This window comes from Lactuca virosa, chromosome 4 (genome assembly GCF_052849685.1).
Source record: "Lactuca virosa cultivar CGN04683 chromosome 4, Lactuca_virosa_CGN04683_v6, whole genome shotgun sequence".
Classification (NCBI taxonomy): Eukaryota; Viridiplantae; Streptophyta; class Magnoliopsida; order Asterales; family Asteraceae; genus Lactuca; species Lactuca virosa.
Genome location: NC_136429.1, coordinates 429,880,176 through 429,901,643, shown reverse-complemented (window position 1 = coordinate 429,901,643; position 21,468 = coordinate 429,880,176). Strand labels below are relative to the sequence as shown.

General features: G+C 30.7%; 1 protein-coding gene across 2 annotated transcripts; it reads right to left on the bottom strand.

Moving 5' to 3' along the window:
- Positions 1-897: 897 nt before the first annotated feature.
- LIG6 (DNA LIGASE 6) lies at positions 898-7,251 on the bottom strand. Of its 2 annotated transcripts, none has more exons than XM_079046149.1 (19): positions 4,926-7,251; positions 4,640-4,757; positions 4,484-4,565; positions 4,137-4,239; positions 3,975-4,071; positions 3,792-3,894; positions 3,610-3,714; positions 3,476-3,523; positions 3,269-3,366; positions 3,108-3,173; positions 2,866-3,025; positions 2,686-2,793; positions 2,567-2,616; positions 2,433-2,467; positions 2,311-2,363; positions 2,062-2,223; positions 1,891-1,979; positions 1,717-1,816; positions 898-1,358 (listed from the first exon to the last, which is right to left on the bottom strand). In XM_079046149.1, exons 1-19 carry the CDS (start codon positions 7,042-7,044, stop codon positions 1,044-1,046), a joined length of 4,011 nt encoding a protein of 1,336 aa, XP_078902275.1. In that variant the 5' UTR covers positions 7,045-7,251; the 3' UTR covers positions 898-1,043. The 2 variants fall into 2 exon arrangements, with proteins under 2 accessions (XP_078902275.1, XP_078902274.1); XM_079046148.1 differs by having other exon boundaries at positions 2,311-2,372; positions 4,926-7,249.
- Between the last annotated feature and the right edge of the window lie 14,217 nt (positions 7,252-21,468).

Sequence of the window (21,468 nt, the reverse complement as noted above, 5' to 3'; positions counted from 1 at the left end):
CGAATTTGAAGAAAAACAAATTAATACTTAGGTCGCATTTGGATCGGGGGATTCCATATAATTTGAAGGGACTTAGTGAAATCATTTCGCATCTCTTGTTCGGTTAAAAGATTCAATGAACGAGATTAGGATTTTATACTCTTTCTTCTTACTATGAATTTTCAAATCCATTCCATCAAAAAAATTTCAGAAGACAACAGAAGTCTTTTCATCTTATTTAAAGAATCCTAATTTATACATTAAAAAAAAGGAATCTATATATAATAAGCCGAATTAATTCTTGTTCCCATTTAAATAAAGGAATCCATTCCACCATCCTCCGACCCATTAGTCTATCGACTTTTATAATCTTGCAAAATAGTTTCTTTCAAGTTGATATTCATATTTTAAAGTATACTTCAATAATATAGTTTTAAAGATGGGTTTAGGTCATTTTTTATCACTTAACGTTTTTTAAGTTTTAAAATGTCATCAAACTTTTGGATTTGTGCTCATTTAGTCACTTAACTTTTGGCTTCGTCACATTTAGTCACCTAACTTTTAAAATTGTCATTTAGTTACTAAAATTTTAAATTTTTTCAAAAGTTTAATGACTAAATGAGCACAATTTTAAAAGTTAGGTGACTAAATGAGCACAAATCTAAAAGTTAAGTGACAAAACCAAAAGTTAAGTGACTAGATGAACACAAAGTCAAATGTATGTTGACCTCTTAAAACTTAAAGAGTTAAATGACCAAATGAGCACAAAACCAAAAGTTAAGTGACCAAAAATAACCTAAACCTTTTAAAGATATTAAAATTAGTTTTACACTGTTTAAAATCTGTTTTCTACTTGAACTACAATGCTTCAGCCTACAAGCTATTTTAACAGTTTCTATTTTGGAGCTTCAAAACGTATTACCCCTTTTAAAACGTAAATTTATACGATTAACTCTTACAAAACCAAAACTTAAACTATTCTTTACGTTATAAAAGGTACCAACGCTACTAGTGCTACAACCAAAAATGTTTACATTTACAACTTACATACAAGCAAAAAATGTTCAACTACCACCCCGAACATCCATCTTCCGAGTTTGTAAATGAAACATTTCAACTATATCCATATTTGTGCTACAATCACTCGGCTTTTTATCTAATCTCGCCCGAATAAACCTCGGGAATCTAACCGAAATCCCACGTGACGGGTGCACCAAACCCATGGCCGCATGGTGCACCGGCGACACGGTGAAGTCCGCCCCCCGTATCTCCCACACCAATTCTGGACTAAACCACATATCCGGCTCCTCACCCGTTTGATAATACACCGGTTTCTCATTTTTCGACAACATCTTCTCATCAACAAAAAACTCTTTCATCTACAAGTTTCAAACACAGTACAATTTTTGTCTTATTGACATCTGTCCCAGTCCCATCCCAAACCAGTCCAATACACGTCAAGTACAATTTTTGTCTTATTGACATCAGTCTCGCAGACCAGTCAGTCCAATACACACGTCAAGTACAAATTTTGTCTTATTGACATCAGTCTCGCAGACCAGTCAGTCCAATTCACACGTCAAGTACAATTTTTGTCTTATTGACATCAGTCTCGCAGACTAGTCCAATACATGACAAGTACAATTTTTGTCTTATTGACATCGGTCTCGGTCTCGGTACATGTCAAACACAGTACAGCATGTTTTGGGAGTTGTTGTGAATAAGAAAATGACGGACCTCTTTATAGAAGGCGTCAGAGAATCCCGACATTACGCGGCAAACACTTTGATACTCTTCGGTATCAGGATCATAGCATGCCATTAAAAACGGACTATACCTAATAAAAAAAGTCAAAATAAAATATAATAAAAGTCAACATAAGAATCAAGAATAAGAATAAAAGTTTTTTACCATCCGGCTTTTCTTCCATTTCCATACCAAGCACCAATTGGAACCAAGTCAAGGGAATCATTTAACCCTTCTACATAATCACGTTTCACCTTTCAAAAAAAAATGATTTTTTAGTTTTTGAGATTATTTAAAATCAAGTCATTGAAAAAGATCTAATAAATTAAATTAAACCTTTAACCAAGAATCTGAACGCTTTGATGGAAGATAACCAGCTTCAACATCAAGAGACTTAACCATGAGTCCCTCACATGATGAATGAAAAGCTTCATCAAAAAACTGATTCATTTTACTCACTATGGCTTTGTTTGCCACGTCAGCATCATCCATCTCCACCTACATTTTTTTTTTTGACTTGAGAACAACACAAACTGTATATAAATTATAAAATATCAAAATGGAATACAAAACATTAAAACTCACTGTTATTTCCTTTGAATATTCGAAATATCCAGTCTTTTCATCACCAAATAAACCTTTCATATCTGAAATTAAATTAGGAAAAGGAAAAAATAAAAATTAAAAATAAAAATGAGAAATCTTACATTTTCTTCTTTCGCGCAGAGGGAAACCCAACAGCCTGTAAATTGTAAAAGATAGTTTTGAGTTAAAAATTATGAAGATTTTGTATTATTAACAAATAGTTGAATTAAGAATATAAAGAATTAAAGATTATTACTGTTCTCCATTAGCAAACATGACATCAAATACAAAGACACATATATCAACCTGTAAATAAATTAATAAACAAGATTAATAATTTTCAAGAGTAATTTTTATAAAAAAAGAGAATCTAACCTTTATATTATCAACTAAAATAGATGAATTTTTACTCCCTCTATCACGAGAAGATAGTTCTTGAAAAGATAGAAGCTTTCCACCATTTTTTCTATCAATAGCCACCACCTAAGATTATGCTCAAAATAAAATAAATATTTTATAAAAGAAATTATGATGAATTTTGTTATAAAAACATACCTCAGCATCAATTATGAAAGTCATGGTATCTTTATTGCAAGTATCATTTATTATATTTATTAAATCTGGAAATCTTGATGTTGTTTCATCTCCATTTCTTGAAAATACGCGTATAGATCCATCAGGTAATTTGTGAATTTGGGCACGTTGTCCATCATATCTATAAATAATTAAATATATAATCAAGAAGTTATCAAATTAATAAATGAAAATTTTATAAAATTAAAAAAAAAAGGACTTACTTAAATTCGCAAGTAAAGGCTTTTCCTTGAAATAGCTTCAAGACTTGAGGGATTCCATTAGTAATTCTAAAACATAAAGATTATCACATTGTGAACAATCAACTAAGTAACTTTTTAAGTTTTTTTTTTTTATATAAAATATGAGTAATATTTTTGTATACTTTGCAAGCATTGGCTTAATGGGTATGCCTGGAACCATTGATAATGTTGATGAAGAAAATTGAATCCCTTTTTCCATCAAAGAAGGAATAAGCAAATCCTGAAGAATAAAGATTATAAAGAAAAATAAATAATCAACTAAAATCTTGCTCCTTTTTACTAAAAATAGAATAATTTATTCATTCATTGCATTAATAGAAATAACTTACTAAATTTGGGAGCATGTTATACGCTTCAACAACTGCTGCACTGAGTCCCTAATAGAAAAGGGTATATCAGTAAAAAGCCACAACCATAGAAAAATAATCTTGGAATCATCAACAAGAGAAGAAGAAAAAAAAACCTGAAGTGTTTCTTTGGTTGTTTCATGGCAAGAGTTCATAACAATAGCCTGAGCTAATGAAGGAAGAACAGTTCTCATCATGGCTCCAATTCTTAGATTCTTGACCTAAAAAAAGGAATTTAAAGATAGAAATGAAAAAGTTTTATAAAATGTTAATAAAATTTGAAAAGTAAAAAAGTTACCAATGTTCTGACTATAAACTTGATCTCCATCTCTCTACAAGATCTCATTAGATTAATAATGAGGTTTCTTTTACGCAATGTACTTCCATTACCTGTTTGTACACTGACAAATTCTATATTTTATATTAATATTAATATACAAGAATAAATTAAAAAGGGCAAAATCATAAATAAATTCCATACCTTATTTCTCGAAGAACTGAATAAACTCGTCTGATTGAGAGTGGAGCTGGAGGTGCTAGTAACCTTTGTGTCTGGCGACATAGTTGAGCCACATCACCTTATTTACAGATATTATTTAGTATAAAAAAATGAAAAATTATAAATAAATAAAAAAAAACTTACCAAGATCACCTAAAGTGTTGTACAACTCACGAATCTTCAATCTGTTTGTTCCACATGCCTCTTCCATTGCTGATGTCACAATACTTCCACCAATGTTCAGTTCCTGCATATAATAATAATGAGAAAATTGCAAAAAAGGTCCCTGTGGTTTGCATGTTTCGTTGAATAAAGTCCAAAAAAGTTTCAACTTGCAAAAATAGTGTTTGGTTGTGGTTGTGGTTGTGGTTTTGGTCCCTGATTTTTGAAACTTGAAACTTTTTTGAACCTTAGTGAAATAAAATAGCAAAGTGAAAACCACAGGGACCATTTTTGCAGTTTTCTATAAAACAATTTGCAAAAAAACCAACCGTGTTTTCATGGTCAGGGGCAATCTTATTTGTGCACAAGTACACAGCTGGCAACACATCCTCAGGTGACAAAATTAACAAGCTGTTTAAAATGAGAAAAACATAAGTAGTTAAGTATTAAATCAAATATAATGGAAAAAATAAAAATCAACAGACCTTCTAAACATATTGCAGAGCATAGATGTAGCTTTAATCTTTCCTTTTTCGCCCTCCACCAAGTTGAATGTCCTGGCAAGATGTAAATAGGGAGCAAACTCTCCATCTTTCCAGCAAGCTGCAGCATTCAAATCTCAGTATCACATAAGTTACATGTTATAGACTATTAGACTTATCGTTAATCGATAAAAAGATTGTCTTAATTCATTCTCATTAATAAATAACTTTTGTGTAATACATAATCTTGGAAAAGATTGAGAAAGTTGAACAAATTAATTAGACCAACCATGGTCTATGGGAGAGTACTTCTCAGGTGGAAGTGATATAAGATCTTGAGATGCTTCAGTGTCTTCATTAGAAAAGATCCTCTTTTGATTTTCACTTTGTTTATCTTTTAAGTAATACAAGTCAAGAGCTTTGTTGATATCACCCTTTGTTTCCTCTAAAAGGGTTGTAGCATACTCATGCAATGACTCGTTGCCATTTATGATTTGTATGAACTGATCTACTTCATCTTTGTAATTCTTGATGACATCATTGTTGGATATTTCAACCACAGGTGAGAGCTTATTGAAGAACTTAGTGATTGGGCATTGCTTTGGTCCACTGGATTCGAGTTGTGAAGTGATTTTTGGCTTCTTGCTTGATATATTGTCATTGATCTTCCTCTTTTGGTTAGGAGAAATGGTGTTTTTACTTGAAGTTGATTGTTTCTTTTTGTTTGGGGAATTGATACTTTTGGTTTGATTAATGGTGGATGATTTCTTTCTTTTACTTGAAGTGAAATCATCAGTTTTTAATAAGGATTTAACAGGAGGTGAAGGTGATGCAAAGCCTTTAGATGAGGTGGATGAAGCATGTGCAATGACCTCTTTGAGAATCTCAACTGGGTTTTCCTGTGATGTGGAAATGGGTGTTCTAGTAACCACCTGTTCATAATATTCAGTTTCATGTTCATAAAAATAAGAAACGGATTCAACAACATTCTTTCTTGATTTACTTAAAACATCCATCATTTGGTCTCTAGTGACCCAATCAGGCAAACAATCAAGAAGTTCCTGTAACATTTCATCTGTTTCATGTTCATCTTTCTGATCACAAAGTGAAAAAGTATCATTTTGTGAATCTTTCTCAAGATTCTCATTTAGTCCCTTGGACCCACGATGAAAGCCCTTCAAGAAATCTTGTTTAATGGCCATGTCATCAACCAATCCTGCAAAATGCTTTAACATTTTATTGACATGTTTCCCATCAAGATTCTCAACATCCACACCTACTGTTGGAATAACACGTTTTGGTCTTAAGAACTTTACATACTCTCTAAGTTCTTCATAGTTTGAGTGTTCACTATAAGGGACTAAATGTATCTCAAATGGGCCTTTTGTCCTCACAGCAAACTTGTTACGCTTTACTTCATAGGTCCACCCTGTTGGGACAAATCCCACCACCTTAGAATACCCTTTAGCATCCTTAATTTCATTCATTTTTGCAAAATTAGGTCTGAAATAAGGCCAGGTTTCACCTAAAACATTCCATCCAATAACATGAACATCACTTTCAGATTCTTTAGTGGTAAATACATCATCTTCTCCAAACCCTAGAGTATGCAGAATACCCAATTTTCTGTCATCGACATGTATCTTTCTCTTACACCTACGTGAAATCTCAAGCAGGATTTTCTCTTTTCCAATGACATAAGTGGCAACAAGAAACAAAACAGACTTTAAACCACCATCATTCTCAACGCTATACTTGTCAATCACACTAACTACATAATCAATGGACTCCTGTTGCGAAGGAAATACGTATTTCGGATTACAATAAGTAGTATCCAGGAAAACGGCATCAGCACCCGTAAATTCGTTCAGAACAGTTTCGGATTTCATAGAAACAGAATACCTAAAGTCACCGGTATGCACATACCTCTCGCAACTCCCGTCCCTGGTCGGGATTTTGAACAAGAACTGGACTGCACCGGGGCAATGATTTGCGTCGACCAATGAAATCTCACAGCCGTCGACCAAAACTGACTCCGACAAAGGCAAAGGCACAACAAATGATGCCGAAACTTGAAGTACTTGAATAACAAGGCGGGCAGTAATCTCTGAACAAAAGATAATTCCTTTAGACCAGTTCGCATTGAGTCCGCCGTAGTGGTCTGAGTGGAAATGTGAGAGGAAGTACGATACGGAGTAGTCGCCGGATAATCGGAAGCCGTCAACGATAAATTTAGTTTTGGGGATCAGTTTGGAGAGGGGAAAATCTGTGGGCATTGGAGGTAGAGGAGAGCGCGAGGAAAGAAGAGAGAAAGAAAGTGGAGGACAAGTTGTTTGTGGGGATTGGAGAAATAAAGCTGTAGAATCTAGGGTTAGGGTTTTGGGTTTGGAAGATGATGGTGATGCCATATTTGGTTTGACTCATGAAGATTACACTGAATGAATATCAAGAACCAACTTCAGGTTAGTTGGCCAGAGAAGGTCGGCCACTGGCGGCGGTCGAAGGCGGTTGTGCAGGCGATTTTGATGGCGCCAAAAGTATCATTCACCGTAGTCTTTGTTTCCGACCATTACTATGCCGATTATCTTTATTCCAATATATGGAATTGATAATCCAGAGCAATGTACAAGTTTTAAAGCGTAGAGTGTAAGTTTTAAAGACGTTATATTTTGAATTTGAAATCATAGAGCAAAAAATATTTCGATTGGATTATTTGATTTGAATTTATAGGTATTTGGATTTGTTTTCAATAGAATGAATTATTATTTTCAAACTATAAAATAACAATAAAATAATATAAAAAAAATATGTAACAATTTATTATTCATTTGTTTATATTATTTATTTTAATTTTTAATATATATATTTAATCATTTATTTATTTATTTTTTTCAGTTTTGAAAGATTGGTCATTTTTATTTGAACCGACAAAGAAAGCCATGATAGTTTACAAAGTCAATTGTTTTATTTATCATCATAGGCAAATTCAAAAAACTTTATCCAACAAAAAATCTTATGGTATATTTTTTTCAAAAAAGATTCCTATAATGTATTTTCCTAGTAATAGTTTATAAACTTAAGTTTACAACTAAATAATTTGTTTTTTGTTAAAGTTGGTTAATATTTTTTTAATGTTTGGGCTCTTGCAGCTTGTATTATAAAAATCGATCCAACCGAATTTGTAATTTGGTTGAATTTGATCGGGTTATAATTTAGTATGGACTATTCGTATTCATGTTTTGATAATCGAAAATCATTTTGGATTTACTTAATTGGAACATATCAAACTGATCCGTCCAAACGAACATCCATATAGCAGGGGCGGACGCATGATTTCGTAGTAGGTGTTGTCGGTGGCACGTAGGTGTTGCCGGTGGCACATTTTACTTTTACGTAGTGGCACAATAGTAGAAAAAACAAAAAAATTCAAAAAAAATTTACACTGTGTCCCGAAAAAACAAAGATTGCCAGTGTCACTATGGCATCATAGTGGAATCACCTCTGCCATATAGGGGACTGCACTTTCTATTTTTATCGATTAGCTAATATTTGTTGATACGTTTATTATTATGAGAGAATTTCATATATGCTCTTATTAAATATCAAAATATCATATTTTTCAGCTTAATTTCTAAATATTATATTTATACTTCAGAAACCTTGACAATATTATATTTGTCCAAATCATTTTTACATCATTTTTAATAGTTTATAATCGTTTTTTATGTCTTACAATAATTATTATAATAACTAAAAAAATAATCATATTTTCCCTACGTCTAAATTGGTGGATCATTTGCTTCTAAATTGTTGAAATTTCGTTATCTTGACAAAAACAAAAAACGTTTTCATCCTTCTCTCTAGAATGTATGCATTGATTAATCATTTTTATTGTTACCGATTATTAATATGTTATAGCAGGAGGATACTTTAAATATTACCTTTGATATTTTGATGTTAAGAATACTATATATAATATTTTGATATTTTAGGGCATATATGATATTTTGATTTTAAGAATGATATATATATATATATATATATATATATATATATATATATATATATACTACTTTATAAAGTATACATAATAAGAAGTTTAAAAGTTTTAAGACCAAAGTCTTAAAACTAAGGAGCTTGAATCTTGATCCTTAATTTTACATAAAATAGATCTAATGGTAAAAAATGATAATCCATGTGAACCAAAAATGACCAATCAAAATGAAACATTTTTTTGAATCCTAAATATAAAAAGTCACTCCACAAAACCTAGCCCTATTTTAGTTTTCATCGGCCGTTACCTTCTTTCTTTCTTATTTCATCCATGTATTCCTCTCAACCCTATTCCCACAAAACCACCAGCGACCTCATCGTTTTTTTCAAAATCGAAGGCCACCTCCGCTGTCGTTGCTTCCTTCAAAAGTTGTGATCGTCTCTGCCGCCTTCAACCATCGTAGGCTACTCTTTCTCCGGTACCCGTCATGTAATACCACCACCAACATTTCTACTTCATCAGTGCAACTTTCTTTCTCTAATATCCGTCACTACGGAATGAGGAAGCCGTAACTGCTTCCGCTTTTTTCATTTTTTGGTGTAAAATGTTCTAGATCTGTTTGTATTTATTAATATGTTGGAGACCTGTGTGTGTGTAGGATGTACTTCGTGTTTGATTTCGATTTATGTTTATTAGTTTGTTGATTCTCTTTTTCTTTGCACTTCAGTTTCATCTATAATCTTAGATATGAGTTTGTGTTTTTATTTATTTATGCTTTATAACTGAGAAAGGTATTATTATTTATCTTTTGTTCCTCTGTATATTTTTGTAATATTTCTGTTTGAGTTTCTGATGGTTTATAGTTTTGTATAGTTGAAGATATCATATAATTTGTAATGGTTGTTACATGAAGATCTGACAGAAAAGTTCCGACCTTTGAGCCTTAGATTTTTGGATATGAAAGGAAAGGGTTGTTGGTTCTGGATGAAATGTATTTCAGATCTGAATGTAGAATGATTCTGAAAAAGGTTTCATTATTTATATCTGAGATTTCTTTCTTTGGGTTATCCAAATTTTTTGTTATATATGTTTCAGGTCTCGAAGTTCATTGAGAGAAAATGGTTAAACAGGTTTCCTACCCAAGTTGAAGATATATTTTTTTATGTTATTGAAGATATTTATTTTTTTATTTTTTTATGACTTTGTTAGATTTTTCTAATCTTTTTCTATATTACTTTGTCATAAATTTTTATTTAAAGTTCAAGTTGATTGTTTGTGAGTTTATTTGTGTACAGTGTTTTAGATTTGGAAGTGAAATGAATAGTTAGATTAATGTTAGTTAAAATAAATACAGTTTTATAAATTTGTGATTACATGTAATCTTAAATTGGTTCAATTTATATCATTTTTTGAATACAAAAATATTGTTATCTGAGTTTTTAGAAGTTAAACATTTAACGAACATAACATTTATTTATTTAATTAACATTTGCAAGCTAAAATCTAATTTAAGTTTTATCATAACATTTTTAATTGTACGTTTTAATCACTATATTATCGATTATTTTAGTTAGAAAAAGGTAAGAATAAAAAAATTATCATTTCTTTTATACATAAAATGAAAAATTACTACAAATGACCTTTTTAGATAAAGATAGTATTTTTTTGCTAAACTCTCTAATGTGTTCAAAATTAACCTTAAATATTATAATATTTATATTTTTAATCTAAAGTACAAACGTCATTTGATATCAAAATATTATTAATTAAAAAATAAAAATAATATTATTAATTAAAAATATTTTGAGCAAAAAGTAGAATACTTTTTATAAAATAAAATATGTATAAAAGAGTTTTGATAGTAAAGAAAGAAAAATCAACGCTTTTGATATCAAAATATATGATTTGACAATACATTAATTTTTTTTTTGAAACGGCAAATCTAACCTACTCCTAAACTACACCTTAAATCCACCTATGTCCACGACGGGACTTGAATCATCGACCTCAAGTAGAGAGGGCAACACCGGATACCGCTAGGCTAGAAGCCCTTTGGTTTGACAATACATTAATTAAAGTCTACATTTTATGACACATTTTGGTAGCATGCTTAAAATGTTTTTTACATTTAACCATAACCATTTAACAATTATATATGACACCATGTATTTTATTAAAAGGTATTTTTTTTATTCTTTACACAAATCCTTACATTTTGAACCAATAACTAACATATGTTATCAATATGTTTAAAGTAATAAATTAGTTCAAAAAAAATAAATACATATATTCGGTTAATATGTTTGAAGTCATGATTAAATGTAAAAAATACGAAATATAAAAATAATGGTGATTGGTGACATGTATGGGGAAACAACAAGAAAAAGATCTAGATATCATGATGATATGCACGAGGAAATGCTTAAAAAAGTATTAATTTTGTAATATCCATTAAATATTTTAGTAGTCTTACTATTTATAATAAGATTTACATTTGGTTTATTTACTATATTTTTAATAATTTTTTTTATCTTAAATATAGTTTAAATATTTATTTATAACACTTGAACAAATAGATATAATATTATTATTATTATCTTGGTGTTAAGAATCAAAATATCAATTTATAGATTTAACATCGTGTTGAAAAAAAATACTAAGGAAATATATTGTACATGGTTCTTATTTTGGTTTCAATAAAACAAAAGTCGTAACTTACGGATAAGTCAATGATAGGAGCAAATCTTATGCAAATATAATAAGAGCACGGTAATTATAAAAAAAATAATAAAAATTAGTTCTGAAGATTATTAATTACATTGTTTTTATTGAGTTTGATGTTTTTAGTGCAACATGAATTAATTATAAATATATTTTATATACATACACTTTTCTTTTAATTTTATATAAATCATTATAATAAGCCATATTAAGACAAACATCAAAGGAATGAATTTCACCGCACCAGAAACAAAATGTAAAAACAAATGTTATATATTTAATATTTAACTTTTCATATGTTTATGTCATGTATATTTTAGCAAAAAAATGTAACATTTTTTATGTTAAACATAGTTAATTATTTATATATTTAATATAACATATTTTCACCTTTTCAATTTGAAATGACACAAATAAAATGGAAATTTATCATCTCAACATTATTCGTTGAAATGAAATTAATCGTCGTCCATTGCGAGATAAAGAGTAATAGAAGAGAATTACTATTTGATGCCTGTCTAGAGACAACTGATCGCCAAAAGGAACAAATCTCTGGAATGAAACAAACCAAAAGGAAACAATTTGACGACCGCCGAAATGAAACTAAATTTCGTTCCAAACTAATCGGCGGAATAAAACAAATCGCCGCCGCCGCATCGCGCGGGCACGCTCCTAGTATATATATATATATATATATATATATATATATATATATATATATATATATATATATATATATATATATATATATATGGGAAAAGGGAATATACATTACAGCCCCACCTAAGCTTAGGTACTAAACCTCTTGAAAATACATTGTTTTACTATATAAAGATTACGGTTAATGGATTCACGATTAATACTTCAAGATGTAAATTCAAGATCGACACAATAGGGTTTAGGGTTTAGGGTTTAGGTTTAGGGTTTAGGGTTTAGGGTTTAGGGTTAGGGTTTAGTGTTTAAGGTTTAGGGTTTAGGGTTTAGGGTTTAGGTTTAGGGTTTAGGGTTTAGTAATGTTCACTTGGGTGAAGTAATAAACGATAATGGAGGAAAGAAAACAGAGATGGTAAAACGATAATAAAAGAAAGAAATGTTATGGAGGATGATATATTTACCAAGTGAAACCAAACCGGGTATATTTAGCAAGTTAAAACGACATATTTTAGAGGTTTAGTACCTAAGCTTAGGTGGGAAGGTAATGTATATTCCCTATATATATATATATATATATATATATATATATATATATATATATATATATATATATATATAGAGAGAGAGAGAGAGGAATGATCATTTGAAAACTCATAGTTTCCCGAGAACCTGAGTACTAAAAGTGGAGCGTTGGATAAAAAAGGATGGTCAAGATGCATTGTGGCATTTTTGTAAATAAGTGAAAAAATAAAGGATGGGGGCATCAAAATTAAATGGAATCAGGGTCATTTTAGGGTTATAGAAATTGAATTATACACGTACGTCTCTTGATCACCACTCTCTCTCTCTCTCTCTCTCTCTCTCTCTCTCTCTCTCTCCAGTGTATCTTTTCCCATCGTCTCCATCCTCCCTCAATCGGTCCACCTCTACATCCGTCAACAATCAACATTGGCTACCGATCAACAATCTTTAATATCCAGATCATCGGCGAAGAATTTACGAACCTATAGATCGACATCGTTCGTGTTCATCTTCGATTGCGATATTCGAAGCCCTAAATTGCCCGATTCATGATCATCGATTCATCGAGATCGATCAGTAATGATCTATCAAGTGTTTGTAAGCATCGATTTCTTTTTCAAATTCTATTCCTACTTTTACCATACTACTGGTCGTAGACTAGAGTGTCTCCTCCACTCGTTTGAGCTCCAACGTATTTCATCACCACCGATGCCTCTTCTTCCTTAAGGTGCGATTCTTCTTATTCTCGTCATCCTCTTCTTATCTCGCTTCTATTTTAGGATCTAAAACCCTAGAGTAAAGGAAAGTTGACTCTGCAGTTTTCATACTTGGATGTGATCTTCAGAGTCGCTCAATTTTTATTGTCAAAACACACAACAGTTAGAGAATTGTCTGTTTGATTGCGATTTTTTTTAATATGAGTGAGGAGACACTCGTCTCATTTTTCACAAACGTGTTCATTTTTTCTAGTTAAAGGAAATCCTACAACTATTTTTCATCGTTTTGTCGTAAATTTAAAGCATCTTTGAATCAAAACAAAAGATCTAGCTTGATATTAAACATTTCAACGTGAATTTTAGGAATATTGCGATATTTTCAACATATTCGCTTTGAAGAACCATTCATCCACCTTCTAGATAACTGAAACTTCATTCGTTCCCTTCAAGATGCGGATATTTAGTTGATTGTATTCGTTGTACTCTGCTTCCTTTCGAGTTTATCACAGTTAAAACTCAGAGAACTCGAAGGTCCTCTAATGGTAACGCTACAAAACAACTAAGATTCGATAAAAAGAAGGGTGAGTTTAAGGTTCTACAGGTGCCTGATATGCATTATGTCGATGGAAGAAAGACTCCATGTGAAGATGTCTTACCCAACCAGCTTTCCCATTGCTCTGATCTCAACACCAGTGTCTCCATCGACCGAATGATCAATGCTAAAAAACCCGACCTAATTGTTTTCACAAGAGACAACATTTACGAATTTGATGCAACAGATGCAGCATCCTCTATGAAAGCAACTTTTGCCCCTACAATCTCATCATTGATCATCTCCTGTGATCAGTAAGTATCGATTTGTCATCATTGATCATCGATTTGTTCTAGGATCTCCATGAGTGCGTAGATGTTCTTCAAATGCCATATAATGTTTTAGGATTGCAAATTGGTTTTGCAAGCAATTGTAAACTTTCCAATTGCCAAGTGTAGTTCACTCGATCAAAGTAACTTGCTTATAATTAGAACATAGAGCATAGGTTTGAGTATTTAAGAATCAATATAATCAATGTTGCCTCCATATACAATAATTTCAAGTGTTTAAAATGTTGTAGGTGATTCTACTCTCTATATCTTTCAACCCAACACCTTAGTTCTTGTCTCATTTTGAATGGGTATATTAGTATATTAGCATATATCCATTTAGGATACAACAACTCATCTTTTTGACAAATTATACATATCAAATTATGTTTCTTATTTAATGGAGGTTCTACTAGAAATATTTTCATTATATTTTGATGGTAGAGTTTCATTGCAGGTTTTTTTTTTCTTGGTGGCTGTATTTCTGTTATCAATAATATGAGTTTCAGTGGCCCTTCTCTTGGTTCTGGTAAAAAAAAACTTTTTCTTTGACTTTTTTCAGCTTTATCGCAAATCCATGAACAATTCCCAAGAAGACATTGATGCCTCTGTCATGATGATGGATCTTGAGGTACCAGTATCATTCCACCACTGCCCTTAGGTTTTGTGTTTTTTTGATTTATTAAAGTTTGTTTTTTATTCAGATACTTCCTCAAGATATGCTGAAGAAGTACATCACGTTTGGGAAATTACATGTTTTCCCAAAATTGCATGATGTTGATTTGGACAAACTTACACAAGTTTATATTGAGCTGAGAAGAGAATCATCGGTAAGTTGTGTGATTAAAAAAGTGTTTATTATCTTAGGACTTATAACCCAATAGAGGATGAATAGATTGGTTATATGCATTTTACCATTTTAGCTTTGATGGTTTTGAATAAATATCTTCATGAGAATTATCAGAATGAATTGACATACAAACTGGTAATTGTCCTAATGTTTTATAATCAGTTTCATTTATTAATGATACTAAAAACATTCATGCCATATTTGTTTATTTTATGGTTGTCGGTTATGGAGGACAATCAAACTAGCATATGACATGATTAAGTTGCAAATTTGGGTTGCATTATAAGTGATCAATAATGGAATTTATTTTCTCACCATACTTTAAACATGCTTACAATGAAAAACATAACAAAACATGTGAAATGAGCACATGTTATGATGTTAATCATGCTTAATGGCCTTATATATAGATTATTCAAATGACTACCCTTGTCTTTGCATTATAATAAAAATAACATATGATAATGTGATCTAGAATTAATCACATGTAATTCATATATGAATTACATGTGATTCATATGTGAATTGCATGTGATTCACATGTGAATTGCATGTGATTCACATGTAAATCATATGTAATTCACATATGACTTACATGTGATTCATATGTAAATCACATATGAATAACATGTGATACACATGTAAATCACATGTAATTTACATATGAATCACATGTAATTCACATATGAATTACATGTGATTCACATGTAATTCACATATGAATAACATGTAATTCACATATGAATTACATGTGATTCACATGTAAATCACATATGAATTACATGTGATTCACATGTAATTCACATATGAATTACATGTGATTCACATGTAAATCACATGTAATTCACATATGAAATACATGTGATTCACATGTAAATCACATATGAATTACATGTGATTCACATGTAATTCACATATGAAATACATGTGATTCACATATGAATTACATGTGATTCACATGTAATTCACATATTAATTACATGTGTTTCACATGTAAATCACATATGTATTTTTGTGAGTGAATTTGCGTCAATCAATTTCTTTTTAATTTTCTTGTAGATTTGGAAGAAATTGTGGTGAATATTGAAGAGGTGAAAAATGATAAATTGAAGAAAAAATATGGAAATATTGACACGAAGACATGAAAACGCTTTGAAATTTTGTAGCATTTTTTGTTTTTTTATATTTTATTTTGTATCGAATAAAATACTTATTATATTGTATTTATAGATTAGTAAATAAAATGAATTTTCTTATGATATCCTTACAAATATTATAGTATATGAAATATGCATATATGCATTTGTAAAAATATGCATAAATGTACCTAAAATGTTGATTTTTTAGGTTAAAAAATTATAGTATTTTCAAATATTCCAGTTTTTTTTTTAATTTATTGATTTTTAAATGTTTTTAAAAATTGCAGTTTAAAAAAAATATATTTTTTTTCAATTTTTTTTTTAAATTAATGTTTTCTATAAAAAATTAAAAAATCTGCACTTTAAAAAAAAAATTAAAATACTATTTAAAAAAATTCCGAAAATTTGATTAATCATGTAGTTTTTTAGACATTTCTATTAATATTTACGATAACACACAAAATTAAACATTATATGAGATTGATAAGATTACGATCATGCCCTTAATGAATTAGTTTTGATCTAACGCTCTACTTTTAGTTCTCGGGTCCTCGGGAAACTATGAGTTCTCAACCGATCTCACCCATATATATATATATATATATATATATATATATATATATATATATATATATATATATATATATATATATATATACAAGTAGGTTCATGCGAAAACATAAATATCCTGCGAAAACGCGAAAACAGATTTTATCTTATAAAAATCAAACACAAGTACTATAAAAATTAAATTTATTAGCAATAAATTAAAGATAATAAGTTTATATTGGATTGTGTTATGATACTATAGATTTAAAGATGATTTTATCAACTATTTTTTTTCACGTTCTTGACCACTTTTAAATTCATGTTTTCATAATAAAAATGTCAAAAATCATATTTTGCTAATATGAAATAATTTATCATGTATAATCGATTATCATCATGTAGTTCAAAATTTTGATGGATTATTGTCCAAAATATAAGGTTGAGGTGACACAATCTCATAGTTTTTTCTTGTTTTCACGTTTTTGCAAATTATTTGCATTTTCGCATGAACCCATATATATATATATATATATATATATATATATATATATATATATATATATATATATATATATATATATATATATATATATATATATTTGAAAGTTTATAAATGGTAAATATGATTTTTAGAAATTAGCTTGAGCAAATATGATATTTTGATATTTAAGAATGACAATATCAGATATATGAAAATTATTATATTGGTATGATATTGAAAATTTAAAAAGTATGTTTGGACTATTTAGCACGAAAGGATATCATTTTTGTAATATCTTTGGGGTTAAATGTTTTTATCTTTGAAAGTACGAAATTTGCATTAAAATGTTAAATGGCGTTTAATTGTGAAAGGGGACGATAATTAGTAAACGATAATGTCACTTCAATGTGAAAACTTTCTTAGATTTTTGCATGATGGGATATTAAAGTACATTGTTTTGTAGATACTTAGTCTTAATTGCAACGAAGAGTTACAATTTGGTTAGATTATGATAATTACCGATTCAATTAAGGAGTAAAATGAACTAAATGGTCCCTGTAATTTGAGATAGTGGTTGGGGTATATAATTTCACATATGAGATACATAGTTTAAATCTTGACACACTTAAAATGTTATTAGTGGTTCATGGTTTACCCTACATGTGATGGACCTTGAGACGGGTTTGGTGTGGGCCATTAAAATGGTGTCGTTTGTCATTTTAAAAGTGAATAAAATGTTGGTCATTAGGGTAATATTTGGTGTAATGCATCTTTAATGGCTAAATTATAAACTACATAAGTCTAAAGATGAAACCTTCCTTAGAATTTCTAGTTAGTCATTTTAGGGAATAAAAGGAAATAGGTGTGTGTATATGTGTTCTTGAAATTGAATTATGAAATCAAATGACGTTTTACATTACAAAGTACACTACTATAAGGTTATACATACAGTTTCAAGTACAAGAGAACACTACTACACTACACATAAACTAGTTAATACAGGGTTGTGAGGCACTACTGTGGGGTACCCATCAGGGTACCGGTTCAAGTCCTATAAATTATAACCAGAATCTCCTGGAGGGAGAGCGTGAATTTGTGTGTAGATCTATATGGGACTGACGATCCCGCACCTAAGCTGCTTGCAACAGCTAGGCCGGCAGGCCTGGGGTGACAAATGTCATAACATTCTAACGCCTGAAGAACGTCGTAGAGTCCACTAGTCATATCAAGCATGGTTATATGAAACTCACAATAGTATCAACTAAAACATTTGTTTACGGGATTAAAACTACTTCAAATGGTTTTATTTTAATTAATGAAACTACTGTACACTATTTTACTCTACAGTTGGTAGATTCCAGGCTCTCATACAAATGGTTTTATTTTAAATAACGAAACTAAAGTACACTATTTTACACTACAACTGGTGGACTCCAGGCATTCATACACTAAGGTTTCATACAAACACTACTACAAACACTACCACCGACACTACTACAGTAAACTACTTTTCTAGTACAGAATACATTAGTACAACATACAATTTCAAGAAACATTCATCACATAGTTTTATTTATTAATAAGACTACAGATTACTAATACAAACTACGGTTTACTATTACAAAGTACAACTCACCATTTCAAACTACAGTTCACTATTTCATAATACAGTAACTACATACAGTTGGGTCTTAAGGTCTAAGACTACATTTCATTCATTAAAGAAAATATTGGATTTTCTGGAAGTACACTATAACATTTTCAAAGAACAAAGACAAGTTTTCCATCTCAAATACATTCTTATGAACTCACCAACTTAAATGTTGATACACTTTCAAACCCACTTGTATTCTTAGGGAACCGGTAGACAGGTACACCCGCAAGTTTTAAGAAGACGGAGCTTTTAGAGTCGCGTCTTTTATACTTTTGTTATACACTTTTAATGTCATACAAACTATGTATTGAACAGATGTAAATACTATATTTTATCAATGTAATGGTTGTGTTTGCTTTGATTACTATTATGCAATTGTTGTGATACTGTACATGACGTCCTCCACCCCCGAACGTTTCCGCCGTTCCGGTTTGGAGGTGTGACAGATTGGTATCAGGGCATTGTTTATAGTGAACTAAGTATATCAAACCTTACAAGATATACAACTATAAACACAATGGGGCCGAAGTGCTCTGACTAAAAGTATACTTTTAAAATATAAGTATTTTATAAGAAGTATACAAACATACATACATACCAGAGACAGTATCACAGAAAGAACTATACAAAAGTATTTAGATGTTGGACACTGTAGTTAAACCTGGACAGTTATGTAATCATATCTGGGATACATATAGCCCGATCAACTATATTTATTTGAGATACGACCAACATGTGTTTGGGAGTGATAGTGGTGTTGCAGCAAGTCTAAAACTTACCAACAATACATAAAAGAGAAAACTCAGAACCAAACATGAAATTAAAATACTAGAGGAGTATTTTATGATTCTACAACACTAGAACAAGAACATTTAAGCCTTTATAGCTATACGTAATTCGTATACACTAGGTGACTATAGAGAGAACCAGTGTGAGTCACGCCATACAAATCCTTTACAAGTGTTGCTATAAATGAAGTTGGAGATTGTTTACTTATGTTAGTAGACTTCCACTGTAAATCGCTTAATAGAACACTGTGTCACACCCCAAAACCGGAACGGCGGAAACGTTCGGGGGTGGAGGACATCATGTTTAGTATCACAAGTCATGCATCATAGTAATCAAAGTAATAAACAACCATTTCATTATAAAGAAAGTGTTTACAAAGTATGTGGTTCACATAACATAGACTACAAAGTAAATAACAAAAAGACACGAAGCTATTATGCTCCATCTTCTGAATATCAGAGCGCGTACCTGTCTACTGGTCTCCTCAGAATACAAGTTATTTTGAAAGAGTAGATCAACATTTAAGCTGGTGAGTTCATAAGATTTTAGTGATGTAGGTAAGTTGTAAGAAAGTTGTAGTAAGTTGTAAGTTCTTTTAGAAAAGTTCGCCTGTTCCTCCAGAAAATCCTATATTACCTGCTTTGATGAAAGATAAGTAAAAATGACTCTACAATCCTTTCTATGAGTACTAAATGGATACAAGTTATATAAAACCTAGAGTAAACAAAAAATTGGTTGTGTGTATCTGCCCTAAGCCCACAACCAAACAAGGAATAGGAAATGAGGCGGAAGGCACACATCCCATTGTTTGTTAGATCATCGTTGTATATAACCATGGCGTATTCACTTGGTACTCACGGAGTTAACTGTAATGGTTCCTTTATATTTGATGAAAAGATTCTTTAAGAAAACCCTTATTTCTTTTAGTAAAAAATGGTAACCACAATAGTTCCTTCTATAATCACTTAGTTTATACTAGCTATATATAATCTAATATCGAATAGATAGTTAATTGTGTGAATCTGCCCTAAGCCCACAACCAAACAAGGAACAGGAAATGAGGCGGAAAGCACACATCCAACTACCTATCAGGTATTAATTATATATAACCCTGATGTATAAACTAAGGTATTATAGAATTAACCACCTAAGGTCCTTTAAGTTATACTGGTTTAATAAAATGGATTAAACCTTTACTGGTAAGTTTCTAGTTTTGTCTACCAAATGTTCTATTTGAAAAGTATGTTTTGTACTAGAAAACGGTGCATTGAATTAGTGTCCTATGACCTGACCCATACATGGTACTCTTTATGATTACTTGGTGTATACAGAATATATATATATAGCTAAGATCGAATAGATAGTAGGCTGGGTGAATCTGCTCTAAGCCCACAACCAAACAAGGAACAAGAAATGAAGCGGAAAGCACACATCCTACTACCTGTCGGATCCGATTAATATATATCCCTGATGTATAAACTAAGGAATCATAAAGTTAGCATTATAGGCCCATTTCTACTAAATGTACTAGACTCGACTGTTCTGTTTGTCGTTTGAAAAGATGTAAGTTTTCCCTAGTTTATAACTATCTTAACTCGAAAATAGTTCGCATTAACTTTCAAGTGGAACTGTCACAATATGAAAGTAATTGGAAAAATGTAAGTACACAGTTGTCTTTTGAATTGACAAACTGAAGTACTGAGTTCCTTAAAACAAGTTTGTTTTATTAAGTTCATAATGTGATGAATAATACCCATACTATACGCTCTCCCTGTAAGAGATTCTGGTTACCAAACGCGACTTCCGCAAACATATTTCTAAGCCGTGTAAATTCACATTAAAGTTATATGATCATGTATACCCAATTTACTATCACCTTTTGTTTAGAACAATGAGTTAGTG

Coding starts and splice junctions, on each gene's coding strand:
- LIG6 (XM_079046148.1), bottom strand. CDS start 7,044: ATGGCATCACCATCATCTTCCAAACCCAAAACCCTAACCCTAGATTCT. Junction 3,524..3,609: donor CAACCAAAGAAACACTTCAG/GTTTTTTTTTCT, acceptor CTTTTCTATTAG/GGACTCAGTGCAGCAGTTGT. Junction 2,224..2,310: donor AATATTCAAAGGAAATAACA/GTGAGTTTTAAT, acceptor AAAAAAATGTAG/GTGGAGATGGATGATGCTGA.